This window comes from Tupaia chinensis, unplaced genomic scaffold, assembly GCF_000334495.1.
Source record: "Tupaia chinensis unplaced genomic scaffold, TupChi_1.0 Scaffold000147_1, whole genome shotgun sequence".
Lineage (NCBI taxonomy): Eukaryota > Metazoa > Chordata > Mammalia > Scandentia > Tupaiidae > Tupaia > Tupaia belangeri.
This window is the reverse complement of record NW_006159617.1, coordinates 9040123-9053755: the sequence shown is the minus strand read 5'-3', so window position 1 is coordinate 9053755 and position 13633 is coordinate 9040123. Positions and strand designations below refer to the sequence as shown.

At 39.5% G+C, this 13633-nt stretch overlaps 1 protein-coding gene across 3 annotated transcripts in view; it reads left to right on the top strand.

Moving 5' to 3' along the window:
* PCSK5 (proprotein convertase subtilisin/kexin type 5) overlaps positions 1-13633 on the top strand; it is a 537419-nt gene that overhangs the window by 299908 nt on the left and 223878 nt on the right. For all 3 annotated transcript variants that reach the window (XM_014586632.2, XM_006145503.3, XM_014586633.2), the window contains exon 11: positions 13093-13210. In XM_014586632.2, the coding sequence (XP_014442118.1) occupies positions 13093-13210 (118 nt within the window). The remainder of the gene's footprint in view (positions 1-13092; positions 13211-13633) is intronic.

Sequence of the window (13633 nt, the reverse complement as noted above, 5' to 3'; positions counted from 1 at the left end):
TTCCTTGTTTGTTGTGTTGTTTTGTTTTGTTTTGTTTTGATACAAAGTTATAGTGCTTGTTCTTCTTTGACCTTTTACTGATCCTTTCTCCCTTACTTTAATCATGGTTATTCCTTAAATTATCTTGTTCAAGAGCTCTGGAGGAAGAAAGAGAAGGAGGAAAGGGTCTTGCTCTTTCTCCTCTCTCTCTTTTTTCCTTTCTCTCTTTCTCTGTCTGAAACCTGCCTTCATTTCAATTACAAGTATCACCTCCTTGGCTAATGATTTTCAGTTCTATATCTTCAACATTGACTTCATCCATTGTCCATCCAGAATCTGCACAAAGCTTTCCTTATGCCTTTTAAAATTCACACCTTACAAAATAAGAGTCCATCATTGGAGCCAACAGGTGGCATAGTGGTTAAGGTGCTGGACTTGCACATGGTAGACTTATGTTTTGAGTCCCAGATCAGCAGTTTGAAACTCACACTGGGTGCATGTGCGTGCATGCCCAAAATTCCAAGAGGAGAACGGAGAAGAGATTATGGCATGACCATCTCCCTCAGGGGTGATTTCTTGCTTTCTCTCTGTCTCTCTCTCTGTCTCTCCAGCAAGCGCATGTGCCCTATAGAGAAAAAGAACTCTCAAAAAACAAAGCAAAATAAGCCAGAATCCATCAGTCATCTTTTACACACAGCCTTCCCCCAGAACTTACCTCTCTTGTCAGGGAGCTCCTTCTGGACGCCTCCGTCTCCTCACTCCCCTGCATTGCATAAGTTGTGAAACTCCATTGCTCCATTTCTTATCTGAGCTCCTGTTTCCTTCACCATTCATTCCCAAACCTAGTTTATGATCTCCCATGCCTTAATCTTTGCAGCAGCTAATTCCCTCTTTCACTCCTGCTGTCCTTTGAAATTCCATGTAACCATTGCCAGATCAATCTTTCTAGAGTATCAGTTAAATTATATCATTTCTTTGGTCATTGCCCTCAGATTAAATCCAGCCATGGATTCCAGGCCCACACAGCTATTTTGAAGAAGCCACCATTCCAAATATCCTGGTCTTCCTACTGTCTCTCCATGATTTCACGTCTTACTCTAGGGTTTAAGAGCAGTTTCTCGTGTTATTTCTTCTAAGAGACCACCCAGTCCTTACATCTGGCCTACTTTTCTGAAATTTTGCACAGAGACTCCCCTGTGATTGCCCCTTAAGCTTAAAAATTATTTGAGTTTTGGGTAAATGACAAAAGATGATAATGAGAATCTAATATAGTGTTTAAAGCTTAGAAGGATAAGTGGTAGCTTTCTTCCCAAAGACATGAAGACGTTCCCAGTTGCAAAGAAAAGTATCTTTCTTGTGCTTTGCAATTATTACCTTCAACAGTAGCCAATGGCTTCTTCATAAATAGGAATTTTATCTGCTAGCTAATCAAGATCCTATTCTGTTGTTTGCTCAAGTTTTATACCAAAAAGATCTAGGCAGGGCAGCTGGCATATGGTCAATTGAATCTTCAGTTAGCCTTTGCCAAAAGACCCTCGTAGTACATTCTTTATCTTGTTCTCATCTCTGTGCAGACCATCTTAGCTCCCTAAAAACAAGTAAAAATGTGTTCTGGCTATGCCTCTCCAAGATGCTAAAATAGTTTTCCTAAAATAGTTTTCCTACCACTGTTCAAATACTGGTCAATTACCTTCAGCAGGTTACTAGCTTATTACAACCATTTTGGAAGTGAATAAATGAACACTGGCCAGAGGAAAGAAGAAAATAATTTGACCTTCTTTTCTTAAAATGCAAAGAGGCCTTTGAGTGAAGGCAGTTATATCTCTTCCTTGTCTTAACTCTGCAAATTAAACAAGCAATAATAAACATGTGTTTTTATATGTGCATGTATGCTGTAATAAATTGTGTGTATATGTCAGTGTGGGTGCACAGATATGTCTAATGAAGTACACTGTGTATGGAGAAGAGAAACTACACAGTATTCTCCTAAATTCTTCTTACTTCCTATCTGTAATGATGAGCTTGTCTGACTACCCACAGATGCTGACCAAACCCATCCCAAGAGGCACTTTGAAGTGCACTCCCAGCAGACAGCCAAGTATCTGGAAACTTTCCACATGCAAGTACTCAGTAGCGCTGGTGATGGCTGGCATGTTTGGATCTGACTGGGGTCATGGGATTTTTAGGAAGAGCAAGGGAAAAATAAAAAGCAGCCATGCAGCAGCGAGCAGGTGCCAGCCACTGTTTCCTTACCCTAGGGCATCTGCATTTGCTCTGCACGGCAGAAGGAAGCGTTGCAGCCCTAGTGCTGCATCTCTCCTTAAGAAGCTAATGTGCCTTTCACCCAGAAGTCTCAAAGGGTGCTCAATGAAGAGATGTCAGAGAAATGGAGTAGGACAGAAGGAAGAAATGGCTAATTCAGGGAGCACCCAGCATTCTGGCTTTCATCTGTCCCTGATGGTTAGGTGCGGAACTGCCAATATTAGGGGACTGAAAAGCATCACTTTCCACACTTTGATCTTTGGAAGCTTACATTTTATGCTTTTATATCTAGCTGGTCCTTCTTACTTGAAAAGGCTATGACTAGAGACCAACAGAGGACATAATGGTTACATCACTGGACTCCCATGTAGTCGACCACGGTTCAAGTCCTAGACTTGGCGACTTAAAACTCATGCCAGGCTTGTGTTCATACATGCCAAAACTCCAAGAAGAGAATGGAGGAGAAGGGATTGCAGCATGGCCATTTTCTCCCCGGGGGGGGTGGGGGGACACTTTCTTGCTTTCTGTCTCTCTATCGCTCCAATGAACATATGTGCCCTATAGCAAAAATCTCAGCAACAACAAAAGTGCATACATTACTTATATCGAATTGGTGACATAGGAAAGTGTCCCCACTCTATCAGTTGCACATCCTCCTCCTGTCCTGCAATTTGGCCTAGTTTGATTAATAGGAGCAAGAGTTTCAGGGTCCCTGGTGAGAGCAGTTGTTGTAGAGCAGGTGGTTTGGCACACTGAAGATCAAAGAGCTCAATGGTGCTAGGGTTCCAGCAGCTGGAGGCAGTACTTTGATTTCTGGATCGGTGTTTCTACCCACCCCACACATCAAGCAGCCTCCCTCAAGACAGGAATGTGGGTAGCCACCTTTTATTCTGGTGGCAGGCTGATAGGTGGACAAGAATAGCAGAGACTTGATTGATGGCAGACAACACCCAGCAATCACCATCAGCTTTCAGTTCTCCCACAGTCTGGTCTTAGCCAGTGGCAAAATTTACCACTCTCCCTGTCCCTTGGTCTCCATGCAGCCCATACGCCACCCACTCTGGGGCTGCCAGTATCCTCGTCCCAGTGACCCGTACAAAGACTTGATTGATTAACCAGCAGACAGTCCTGACCCCTGGAAGGTACTCCCTGTGTCTCCACCTAACTAAATCCTACACCACATCGAAGCTGCACAAGCCAAATATCGCTTTCTCCTGGTTATCTTGGGATACTACAAACTGTGGCTCATATCACCTGAGAACTTAATAAACACTTGGCTCTATTAGATGACTTCACATTGGTTTTCTTTCTGGCTGATCTTTTACTCTTTTAAAAGTTCTTTTATTTTACAATAATTACACAGTTTGGTGCTTTTAATTGTTTCTTAGTTAGGATATCAAGTTATTCTTGTCTCACCCCTGCTAGACTGAAAATGCAAATCATCTTCTGTCTCTTTTGGACCCTCACTGTTCAGCATAGTGTTGAATATAGAGCACACTCCTCACAGCCCAACTTGGTGCTACAATAATTAATTGGATCAATTATTAGCTTTTTATTGATTAAGTAATTAAAGTCGATTTATTGGCTGTGATTTATACTTTGGTGATTGTGTATATCTTAACTAATACAAGTGCAGGATGCTTGTCTACCCCTTGGTTACCAGATTATTGGTATGAAAAGTTGTGAGTGCTCTGTGCCACTCCATAATAGCATCCCATTACTAACTCAGTTTAGACAGGCAGTGTTCGGTCTCCTGGCTTGCCCAGGAATGATGTTTCTCAAGACACAGGAGTATTTATTCACCCTAGTCATAAGGAGTGATTTTCTCAGTGGAAGATATTGGCTGGAATTTTATATTACATCCTTAGTAATAGCTAGCTGTTATTTCATTGTATTTTTATTTTTCAGTTATAGGCAAATTTTTACCTTTTTCATAGGTTCCCTGTAGATGGTGTTTGTTGATTGTTTGCTGTGTTTTATATTGGGTGCTCTGTAACATCGTAGCTATACATCTCACGGCTAGATTGCTGGTAGCAGAAAGGTCCTTACTTTAGGAAGCTTAAAAACGTTTTTACCAATCAATTCCTCTAACACATAGAGAGTACTTTACTAATAGGCATTTTAAAGTTGTCATGAGGGCTAGCACCATAGCCTCGTGGCTAAAGGAAGCCAGATGGCCAACCACAGTTAGAATCCTCCAGCAGCTAAAAACACACTGGACACATGTGCATGCCCCAGGTTCTGACAAGATGGAGAAATGAAGGAGAAGGGATTATTGCATGACTGTACACCACTGGGGATGCATATTCTCCCTCTCTATTTTTATTCCTCTCTAGTGAGTGCAAGTGCCTTCTGGTGATTTTATTTATGTATGTATGTATTTATTTATTTTTTACATTTTTGCCATTGGATGTGTGCACTTGCATGAGAGACAGAGACATTGAGAGGGAAACTGAGAAATCATCCCCAGGGGGTATGACCGTGCCATAGTTCCTTCTCCTCTGTTCTCCTCCTAGGATTTTGGGCACGCACACACACGCCTGGTGATTTTCAAGCCACCAGGTCTGAGATTCAAACTGCAATCAGCCATGTGGGAGTCCAGCACCTTAATCATCATGCTACCTGCTGGCCCTTGCTCTGGCAATTAAAAAAAAAAAAAAAGGTGTCATGAACTATATGCTCAGAGTAATACTTTTTAAAAATTAGAATAGTGGGCTCCACTAAAAGAGATAAAAATGTAAAGTTTCCCAAGTTATCTTGTCTTTAAAAAGTTACATTTTTTTTCCTGCTGAGCTTTTTAGCTTTTCATAGAATTGAGTTTTTTAGGCCTCCCAGCTAAAGCTGTTGCTTAAATTAACTGTATCATTTCAAACTATGCAATTACCTACTTGTGTGCCTAATGATTCACTTCTCTCAGCACTTTTGGTCTCATCAGAAAATGAAAATACACCTGCCAGACAGTATTATCTATTTTCCTACATTCTCTTGTCCATCTGACATTCCATGTAGGGAAGTTTTTCGGATAACTTTGAATAAAAACAATCTATACTTATAGGGGAAAGCAGAACCACCTTCTTGAGCTTTTCTGCCTAAATAATCCTATTTGTGAGGTTTCAACAGCTATACATAGCAGCATGTAAACAGTGTGCCTTCTAAAGGAACACGTATGTTATCCAAATTTTTCAAATTCCCTTTACTGAACTAGAGTTCATCCTGCATCACTCTACCAAGAAATAAATTTGCTGTCTCAAATCTATTCCAGTCACTTTGCTTTTTTAAAAGCTTTTGCCACCAGGCATGTGTATGTCCAGAGAGAAAGAGAAGCAGAGAGAGGGAAAGTGAGAAATCACTTTGCAGTCAACACTGCAATCCCTTCTCCTCTGTTCTCCTCTTGAGGATTTTGGACATGCATGCATGTGAACCCAGCGTGATTTTCAAGCCACCAGGTCCAGGGCTTGAGTTTTAGTCAACCATGTGGAAGTTCAGCACCTTAACCACCATGCCACCTGCTGGCCTCTTAACTTTGCTTTAAGATCTTTAATTACTCTCTATACATGTCCTGTTTCCTCAATATCTTAGTAATGTTTGATGTTTGAGTCATAACTAATACTAAATTGAATTGAATGCTTGCTGCCCCATTTATAGGAATCAAGATAATTTTATTAGGACTGGCCTGAATTCCTGTTCATACCAAATTAATAGCACTGTGATTTCATAGAATTTTGCATTTTGTACAACACTTATACAGAGTAAGTTCCACTTAATCATCATAAAATTATTCTGAGTCTCAGGATCTGCTCTGAGGTTGGCATGAGAAGTGTGTGTAAGTAAGACTCATTAGTTATGGAATCACAATCAGTTGTTTGCATAGTATACTTGTTGTAATTGTAAATTTGTAAAATGTGAATTTATCCATGAATAAATTTCAAGTGTTAATGATGACTTTTTGGAGGTTGATATGAAAAAGAACAGATTTTCTAACTTTCCTTACAGTTCTCTAGTAAATACTTTATGCCACTTGGTGAATTAAATAAAACTTCTCTTCTTAGTTCCATTCATTCACTTCACAAATACTGATGGAAGCCTTCGTCTCAACCAGGCGCTATGTAGCCTCTGGAGAGAAATCGTACCCAGAGCCCTATGGCCCATACTGGTAACAGTGGGATGGGCAAGACAGACTTGACTCAGTTGTTTGGTGGCCAAAAAAGAATCAGTGTTTCTGTATTAAGAAATCATTTTAGAGTGTGACAATTTTGTTATATTGGGTTGTTGGTAAAGTCATGACACGGTTTTGCCTAGAAAAAAAGAAAAATACACTGTGACTTTTCTGACAACCCAGTATAAAAAATTATTGAGGCTGACAGTGGTGTGGTGGTTGAAGCACTGGACTTCCACATGACCGACTGAGGTTCAAGTCCCAGACCTGGCAGCCCAAAAATCACAACGAATAAGTAGATAAGTAAATAAATAACTTTTTAAAAATTATTAATGTTTCCAAACTATTTAATGACCATTTCTCCTATTGACTCCACATTTTGAAGTTTATCTGCCCAACACATTTACCTGATAATTATTTTCTCAGTATTTATCAAAAGGGCAAATAGCTGCCAATTGGACAACATGGAGTATATTTCCAATTCCCCCCTTAAAAAAAAAGAAAAAGGAAACCAGCAGGTAGTGTGGTGGTTAAGGCACTGGACAGGACCTGGCAGCTTGAAAATCACACCAGGCATGTGTGTGTGCATGCCCAAAATCCCAGGAGGAGAATGGAGGAGAAGGGATTACAACATGGCCATCCTCCATGGGAGGGTGACTTCTCACTTTCCTTCTGTCTCTCTCTCTCCCCAGCAAATGCATACATCCTATGGCAAAAACCTGAAAATGAAAAAAAAAACTTATTTTATATTTTTCCTAGGCTGTCTATCACAACTGTGGACAGATCACAATTCCTAGTATTTGAAAATGCTAAACATCCCATCGCTGAACTCAGTGATATTCATTGATATTGTTTATTAATATCATATTAGTGTAAAACTTTTTTCTGTTGACCTGCCCATCCATGATTTGACTATAGCTAATCAGTCTCTTTTCCTAACATCTATTCATAGTGTTTCAGAATATACATCGTCTCTGAAGAGTAGGAACTGAATTGGAAAAGGATTTATGGCATTTATAAAGACTCGAGGTGCTGTTCTACTTAACTCAAGTGGTTGTTTAACAGCCGTGAAGTGCTTGCTGTATTTGATGGCTCTTTGTGCTAATTTATGTCCTCTTGGTGGTTCTGTGGGCAGTTACTGGGAAGGAGGAAGGAGAGGACCACCTTCTTGAGCTTTTCTGCCTAAATAATCCTATTTGTGAGGTTTCAACAGCTATACATAGCAGCATGTAAACAGTGTGCCTTCTAAAGGAACACGTATGTTATCCAAATTTTTCAAATTCCCTTTACTGAACTAGAGTTCATCCTGCATCACTCTACCAAGAAATAAATTTGCTGTCTCAAATCTATTCCAGTCACTTTGCTTTTTTAAAAGCTTTTGCCACCAGGCATGTGTATGTCCAGAGAGAAAGAGAAGCAGAGAGAGGGAAAGTGAGAAATCACTTTGCAGTCAACACTGCAATCCCTTCTCCTCTGTTCTCCTCTTGAGGATTTTGGACATGCATGCATGTGAACCCAGCGTGATTTTCAAGCCACCAGGTCCAGGGCTTGAGTTTTAGTCAACCATGTGGAAGTTCAGCACCTTAACCACCATGCCACCTGCTGGCCTCTTAACTTTGCTTTAAGATCTTTAATTACTCTCTATACATGTCCTGTTTCCTCAATATCTTAGTAATGTTTGATGTTTGAGTCATAACTAATACTAAATTGAATTGAATGCTTGCTGCCCCATTTATAGGAATCAAGATAATTTTATTAGGACTGGCCTGAATTCCTGTTCATACCAAATTAATAGCACTGTGATTTCATAGAATTTTGCATTTTGTACAACACTTATACAGAGTAAGTTCCACTTAATCATCATAAAATTATTCTGAGTCTCAGGATCTGCTCTGAGGTTGGCATGAGAAGTGTGTGTAAGTAAGACTCATTAGTTATGGAATCACAATCAGTTGTTTGCATAGTATACTTGTTGTAATTGTAAATTTGTAAAATGTGAATTTATCCATGAATAAATTTCAAGTGTTAATGATGACTTTTTGGAGGTTGATATGAAAAAGAACAGATTTTCTAACTTTCCTTACAGTTCTCTAGTAAATACTTTATGCCACTTGGTGAATTAAATAAAACTTCTCTTCTTAGTTCCATTCATTCACTTCACAAATACTGATGGAAGCCTTCGTCTCAACCAGGCGCTATGTAGCCTCTGGAGAGAAATCGTACCCAGAGCCCTATGGCCCATACTGGTAACAGTGGGATGGGCAAGACAGACTTGACTCAGTTGTTTGGTGGCCAAAAAAGAATCAGTGTTTCTGTATTAAGAAATCATTTTAGAGTGTGACAATTTTGTTATATTGGGTTGTTGGTAAAGTCATGACACGGTTTTGCCTAGAAAAAAAGAAAAATACACTGTGACTTTTCTGACAACCCAGTATAAAAAATTATTGAGGCTGACAGTGGTGTGGTGGTTGAAGCACTGGACTTCCACATGACCGACTGAGGTTCAAGTCCCAGACCTGGCAGCCCAAAAATCACAACGAATAAGTAGATAAGTAAATAAATAACTTTTTAAAAATTATTAATGTTTCCAAACTATTTAATGACCATTTCTCCTATTGACTCCACATTTTGAAGTTTATCTGCCCAACACATTTACCTGATAATTATTTTCTCAGTATTTATCAAAAGGGCAAATAGCTGCCAATTGGACAACATGGAGTATATTTCCAATTCCCCCCTTAAAAAAAAAGAAAAAGGAAACCAGCAGGTAGTGTGGTGGTTAAGGCACTGGACAGGACCTGGCAGCTTGAAAATCACACCAGGCATGTGTGTGTGCATGCCCAAAATCCCAGGAGGAGAATGGAGGAGAAGGGATTACAACATGGCCATCCTCCATGGGAGGGTGACTTCTCACTTTCCTTCTGTCTCTCTCTCTCCCCAGCAAATGCATACATCCTATGGCAAAAACCTGAAAATGAAAAAAAAAACTTATTTTATATTTTTCCTAGGCTGTCTATCACAACTGTGGACAGATCACAATTCCTAGTATTTGAAAATGCTAAACATCCCATCGCTGAACTCAGTGATATTCATTGATATTGTTTATTAATATCATATTAGTGTAAAACTTTTTTCTGTTGACCTGCCCATCCATGATTTGACTATAGCTAATCAGTCTCTTTTCCTAACATCTATTCATAGTGTTTCAGAATATACATCGTCTCTGAAGAGTAGGAACTGAATTGGAAAAGGAAACAAATTTATGGCCTTTATAAAGACTCGAGGTGCTGTTCTACTTAACTCAAGTGGTTGTTTAACAGCCGTGAAGTGCTTGCTGTATTTGATGGCTCTTTGTGCTAATTTATGTCCTCTTGGTGGTTCTGTGGGCAGTTACTGGGAAGGAGGAAGGAGAGGACCTGAAGCCAGAACAGAGCAGAAGCTTGGGCACTCAGCAGGGGGCGCTGTGCCAGAGTTGCAATGAGGGTTCAGAACGGGCCTTTCCAAGCCCCACTCCTTTTCCACACCCTCTACTTACCAATCAAATCTTTAATCTTATTTCCCTAAACTGAGATAAAATGGTAAATTGCTCTGATTTAAAATCACTTGGCATTAGCGATATTTAGGTGCCAAGCAGAAATAGGCTGTTGGTAAAAACGGTAAAAATCCTTGGTAAAAATGGCAGTTTCCACAGGAGAGGAAAATGTTTTAGGGTGTTCATGAGGAAATGGTGTAGACTGTGGTTAGATGATTGTTTCCATGAACTTTAACAGAAGATCTCCCCAATCTGAATTCCTTAAGCCCAAACTTGACATTTCTCCTATATGATGTAGGTCCCTTTGTCTCTTTTGAATTACCTTGCATAATTTTATGTGATTAATATATAAATGATATATAAATAATAATAAATAATAAATAGTTATCCAGAGTAGTTACCAATTTGTGATGAGGTTATTGATTACTTACTTTCTTTAATTTTTTTCAGGATATATTTAAGTTTTTATAATGAACATGCATTACTTTTTAATCTGGAAAAAATATTAACAATAAAAATTGCAGAAGTCCATGTATAAAATCCTATGTATATTCTTGCAATATCAAAGTAGATTTTTTTAAAAAAAAAATATGTTCTGTTTGGTAGAGTACTTGATATTAAAATGAACCCTTACATTATATAGTTCTTTATACAGATTTTCTCACATGGAATATATAATAATACCTGATGAACTTAGTAATGATGATGGTATGGGTCATAATATCCCAAAACAATGAAATTGTGGATTAGATATTTTGTCTTGTTTGCTGAAAATTAATGTGATTAGCAAATGGTAGAAAGAGAGTAATGTTTCTGAATCCTAGTCCAGTTTTCCTTTTTCATATGCTACAATATCTTTGTGTTCCCAAATCCTGTGGAACATAAAAAGGGATATACATACGTTCCTGCAGTAGTTTCTAATATAGCTGAAGTAAAAGGACATATGGTGACAGAGTGGCTAATTAGCAATTCAGCTAATGGCTCAGATAAAAAGTGCAGTGCCCAATACAGTGCCTGGCACATAGAAAATGCCCAGGAAGAGCCGTATGGATGGGCAGGCAAATACAGATAGATTGGCAAGTTAATTACTTACAGTGTTAGGAAGGAGAAAAGTTCACTGGTCACAGATGGTTGAATTTCAGTAAATATTTAGTGTGTGTGTGTGTGTGTGTGTGTGTGTGTGTGTATGTGTGTGCGTGTGTGGTCAAAGAATTCTTCAGTAAGGAGAACACAGATGAGAGAGGCCTTCAGGAACTTTTAATAGTAGGGTTTGATCTGCAGAGAGGAGGAATGAAGGAATTTCAGGCCAAGGGCTCAATATGGTCAAAGGCAGTGAGTCTGAAAGAGCAAGATCTTACAGAGAACTATAAGAGTATCCCTCCTAAAGCAGAAGGTTAGGATGTTGCTTTGAAAGTAGAACGAGGGGGGGAACCAGCAGTTAGCATAATGGCCTGTGTCGCTGGGCTCCCACGTAGTCGACTGCAGTTCGCGTCCCAGACCCGGTGGCTTAAAACTCACGCCGGGCGTGTGTGCGTGCGTGCCCAAGATCCCGTGAGGAGAATGGAGGAGAAGGGATTGTGGCGTGACCATAACCCCTGGGGGGTGATTTCTCGCTTTCTGTCTCTATGTCTCTCTCTGTCTGTCTGGTGAGTGCACACACCCTATAGCGAAAATCTCTCCAAAAAAAAAAAAAAAAGTAGAACAAGGGGGCCAGCAGGTGGCATGGTTGGTTAAGACACTGGACTCCCACATGGCTGACAATGGTTCAAGTCCTGGATCTCATGGTTTGAAAATCATCCTGGGCACATGCGTGTGCATCTCCAAAATCTGAGGAGGAGAATGGAGGAGAAGAGACTGCAGCATGGCCAACCCCCCCCCAGGGTGGGGGGGGGCACTTTCCCCCTCCCTGTCTCTCTCTGTCTCTCTGGTGAGCACATGTCCACCTTTAAAAAAGAGGAGAAAGAAAGAAAGAAAGAAAGAAAGAAAGAAAGAAAGAAAGAAAGAAAGAAAGAAAGAAAGGAAGCAAGGAAGAAAGAGGAAAGAAAGAAAGAAAGAAAGAAAGAAAGAAAGAAAGAAAGAAAGGAAGGAAGGAAGAAAGAGAGAAAGAAAGAAAGAAAAGGAAAGTAGAATAGGACTATATGATAGAACATAGTGAATTTCAAGCTGTTGTACTTATATAATCCATAAGCACAGGCCGCTGCAGAAAGTTTGCTTAAAGTAATTACTGCCATGAAAAATGATGTAGGAAAAAACTCATAGAAGTATGATTTTGTGTTGAAGACGAAGATATAAGAGACCATTCAATACAAAGTGGAGATTTTAAGTATTCAACTGGGATTTTTAAAGTATTTTTAGAAAGAACCATACATGTAGATCTTGCTGCATCATCATTAAAATATTCTTATATGTAATTGAAGTTTCTGAGACAGTTGTGTCAAATTTAGCTTTAGAGCAATAGGTATTCTAATTGAGAGCTAAAAGATTTGAAGACAAGAAGCTGGCATGAAAGTCTAGAGGCCTCCAAATATTTCATGCACAAAATCTAATCCATTTTTTATATGCTAGAAGAAAAGTAATAATTTATGTCTTCTAGAGTATTCAACATAATTACTAGATCTGTCAGGAAATTGGTATTTCTTGTCTTGTGGTATGAGAAGTTGTATACATTGTCACTTCACTTTAAACCTATTAGCTATTTTATGTTTCAAAATCAATGATGTCATTACTTTTGAGTGGAAGTGATTAACAGTGGGATACTGGAGCAAAACTATGTGGGTTAGGATCCAGCTCCACCACAGGCTTGCTGGTCAATCTTGATCAAGTTTCTCTTTGTTCCTCAGTTTTCTTGTCCATGAATGATAATAATAATAGTCCTAACATCTTAGGGTTGTTGGAAGGATTAAGCACAAGTGTAGACTAGTACCCAACATGTTGTCACAATTCATAAGTGACCATGGTTTTACTATTAGTAATTCATAGTCAGTGAATTATAATACATTCATCTTATTTTCTTGGTGTTCTGATGATTTGTTTTGTTGTTAAAATCATTGTTGGAAACATAGCAAGGCTCCCACAGGGATGTGGCTGAGATCTCTGCTGAGTGACATGTAGCCTAGGATGCTCCTGATCATGGTGAAGCTGACCACCCTCTTGCCTTTTGCAGTGAGCCATCTCTATGGATTTGGACTGATGGATGCAGAAGCCATGGTGATGGAGGCGGAGAAGTGGACCACTGTTCCCCAGCAGCGAGTGTGTGTGGAGAGCACAGACCGACAAATCAAGTAATGTTTACCTCCGGCAGACAGCATGACAATGCCCCGAGAGCACAAAAACCTTCTGTAGTGTCTTTCTAATGTAACTGGCAAATCATAATAGGGTGTCTAGGATTCTAAGCTGCTGAATCCAACTGGTATAACCCAGGGCTCCTTAAAAGAAAGGTATCTCTTAAGAAGGGATCTGGGGCGGGGCTGGCAGGTGTTGTGGTAGTTAAGGTGCTGGACTCCCACATAGCTACTTGTGGTTTGAGTCCCTGACCTGGCAGCTTGCTTTCCTTGTTTTTCTTCTCTTTTAATCGCTCTCTCTCTCTGGTAAGCACATGTGTCCTATAGCAAATTAAAATAATAATAATAATAATAATAATAAATCAAATTAAATAAAAATAATTCTTTTTTTTTTTTTTACAAAAAACAGGGTCAGAGACCATC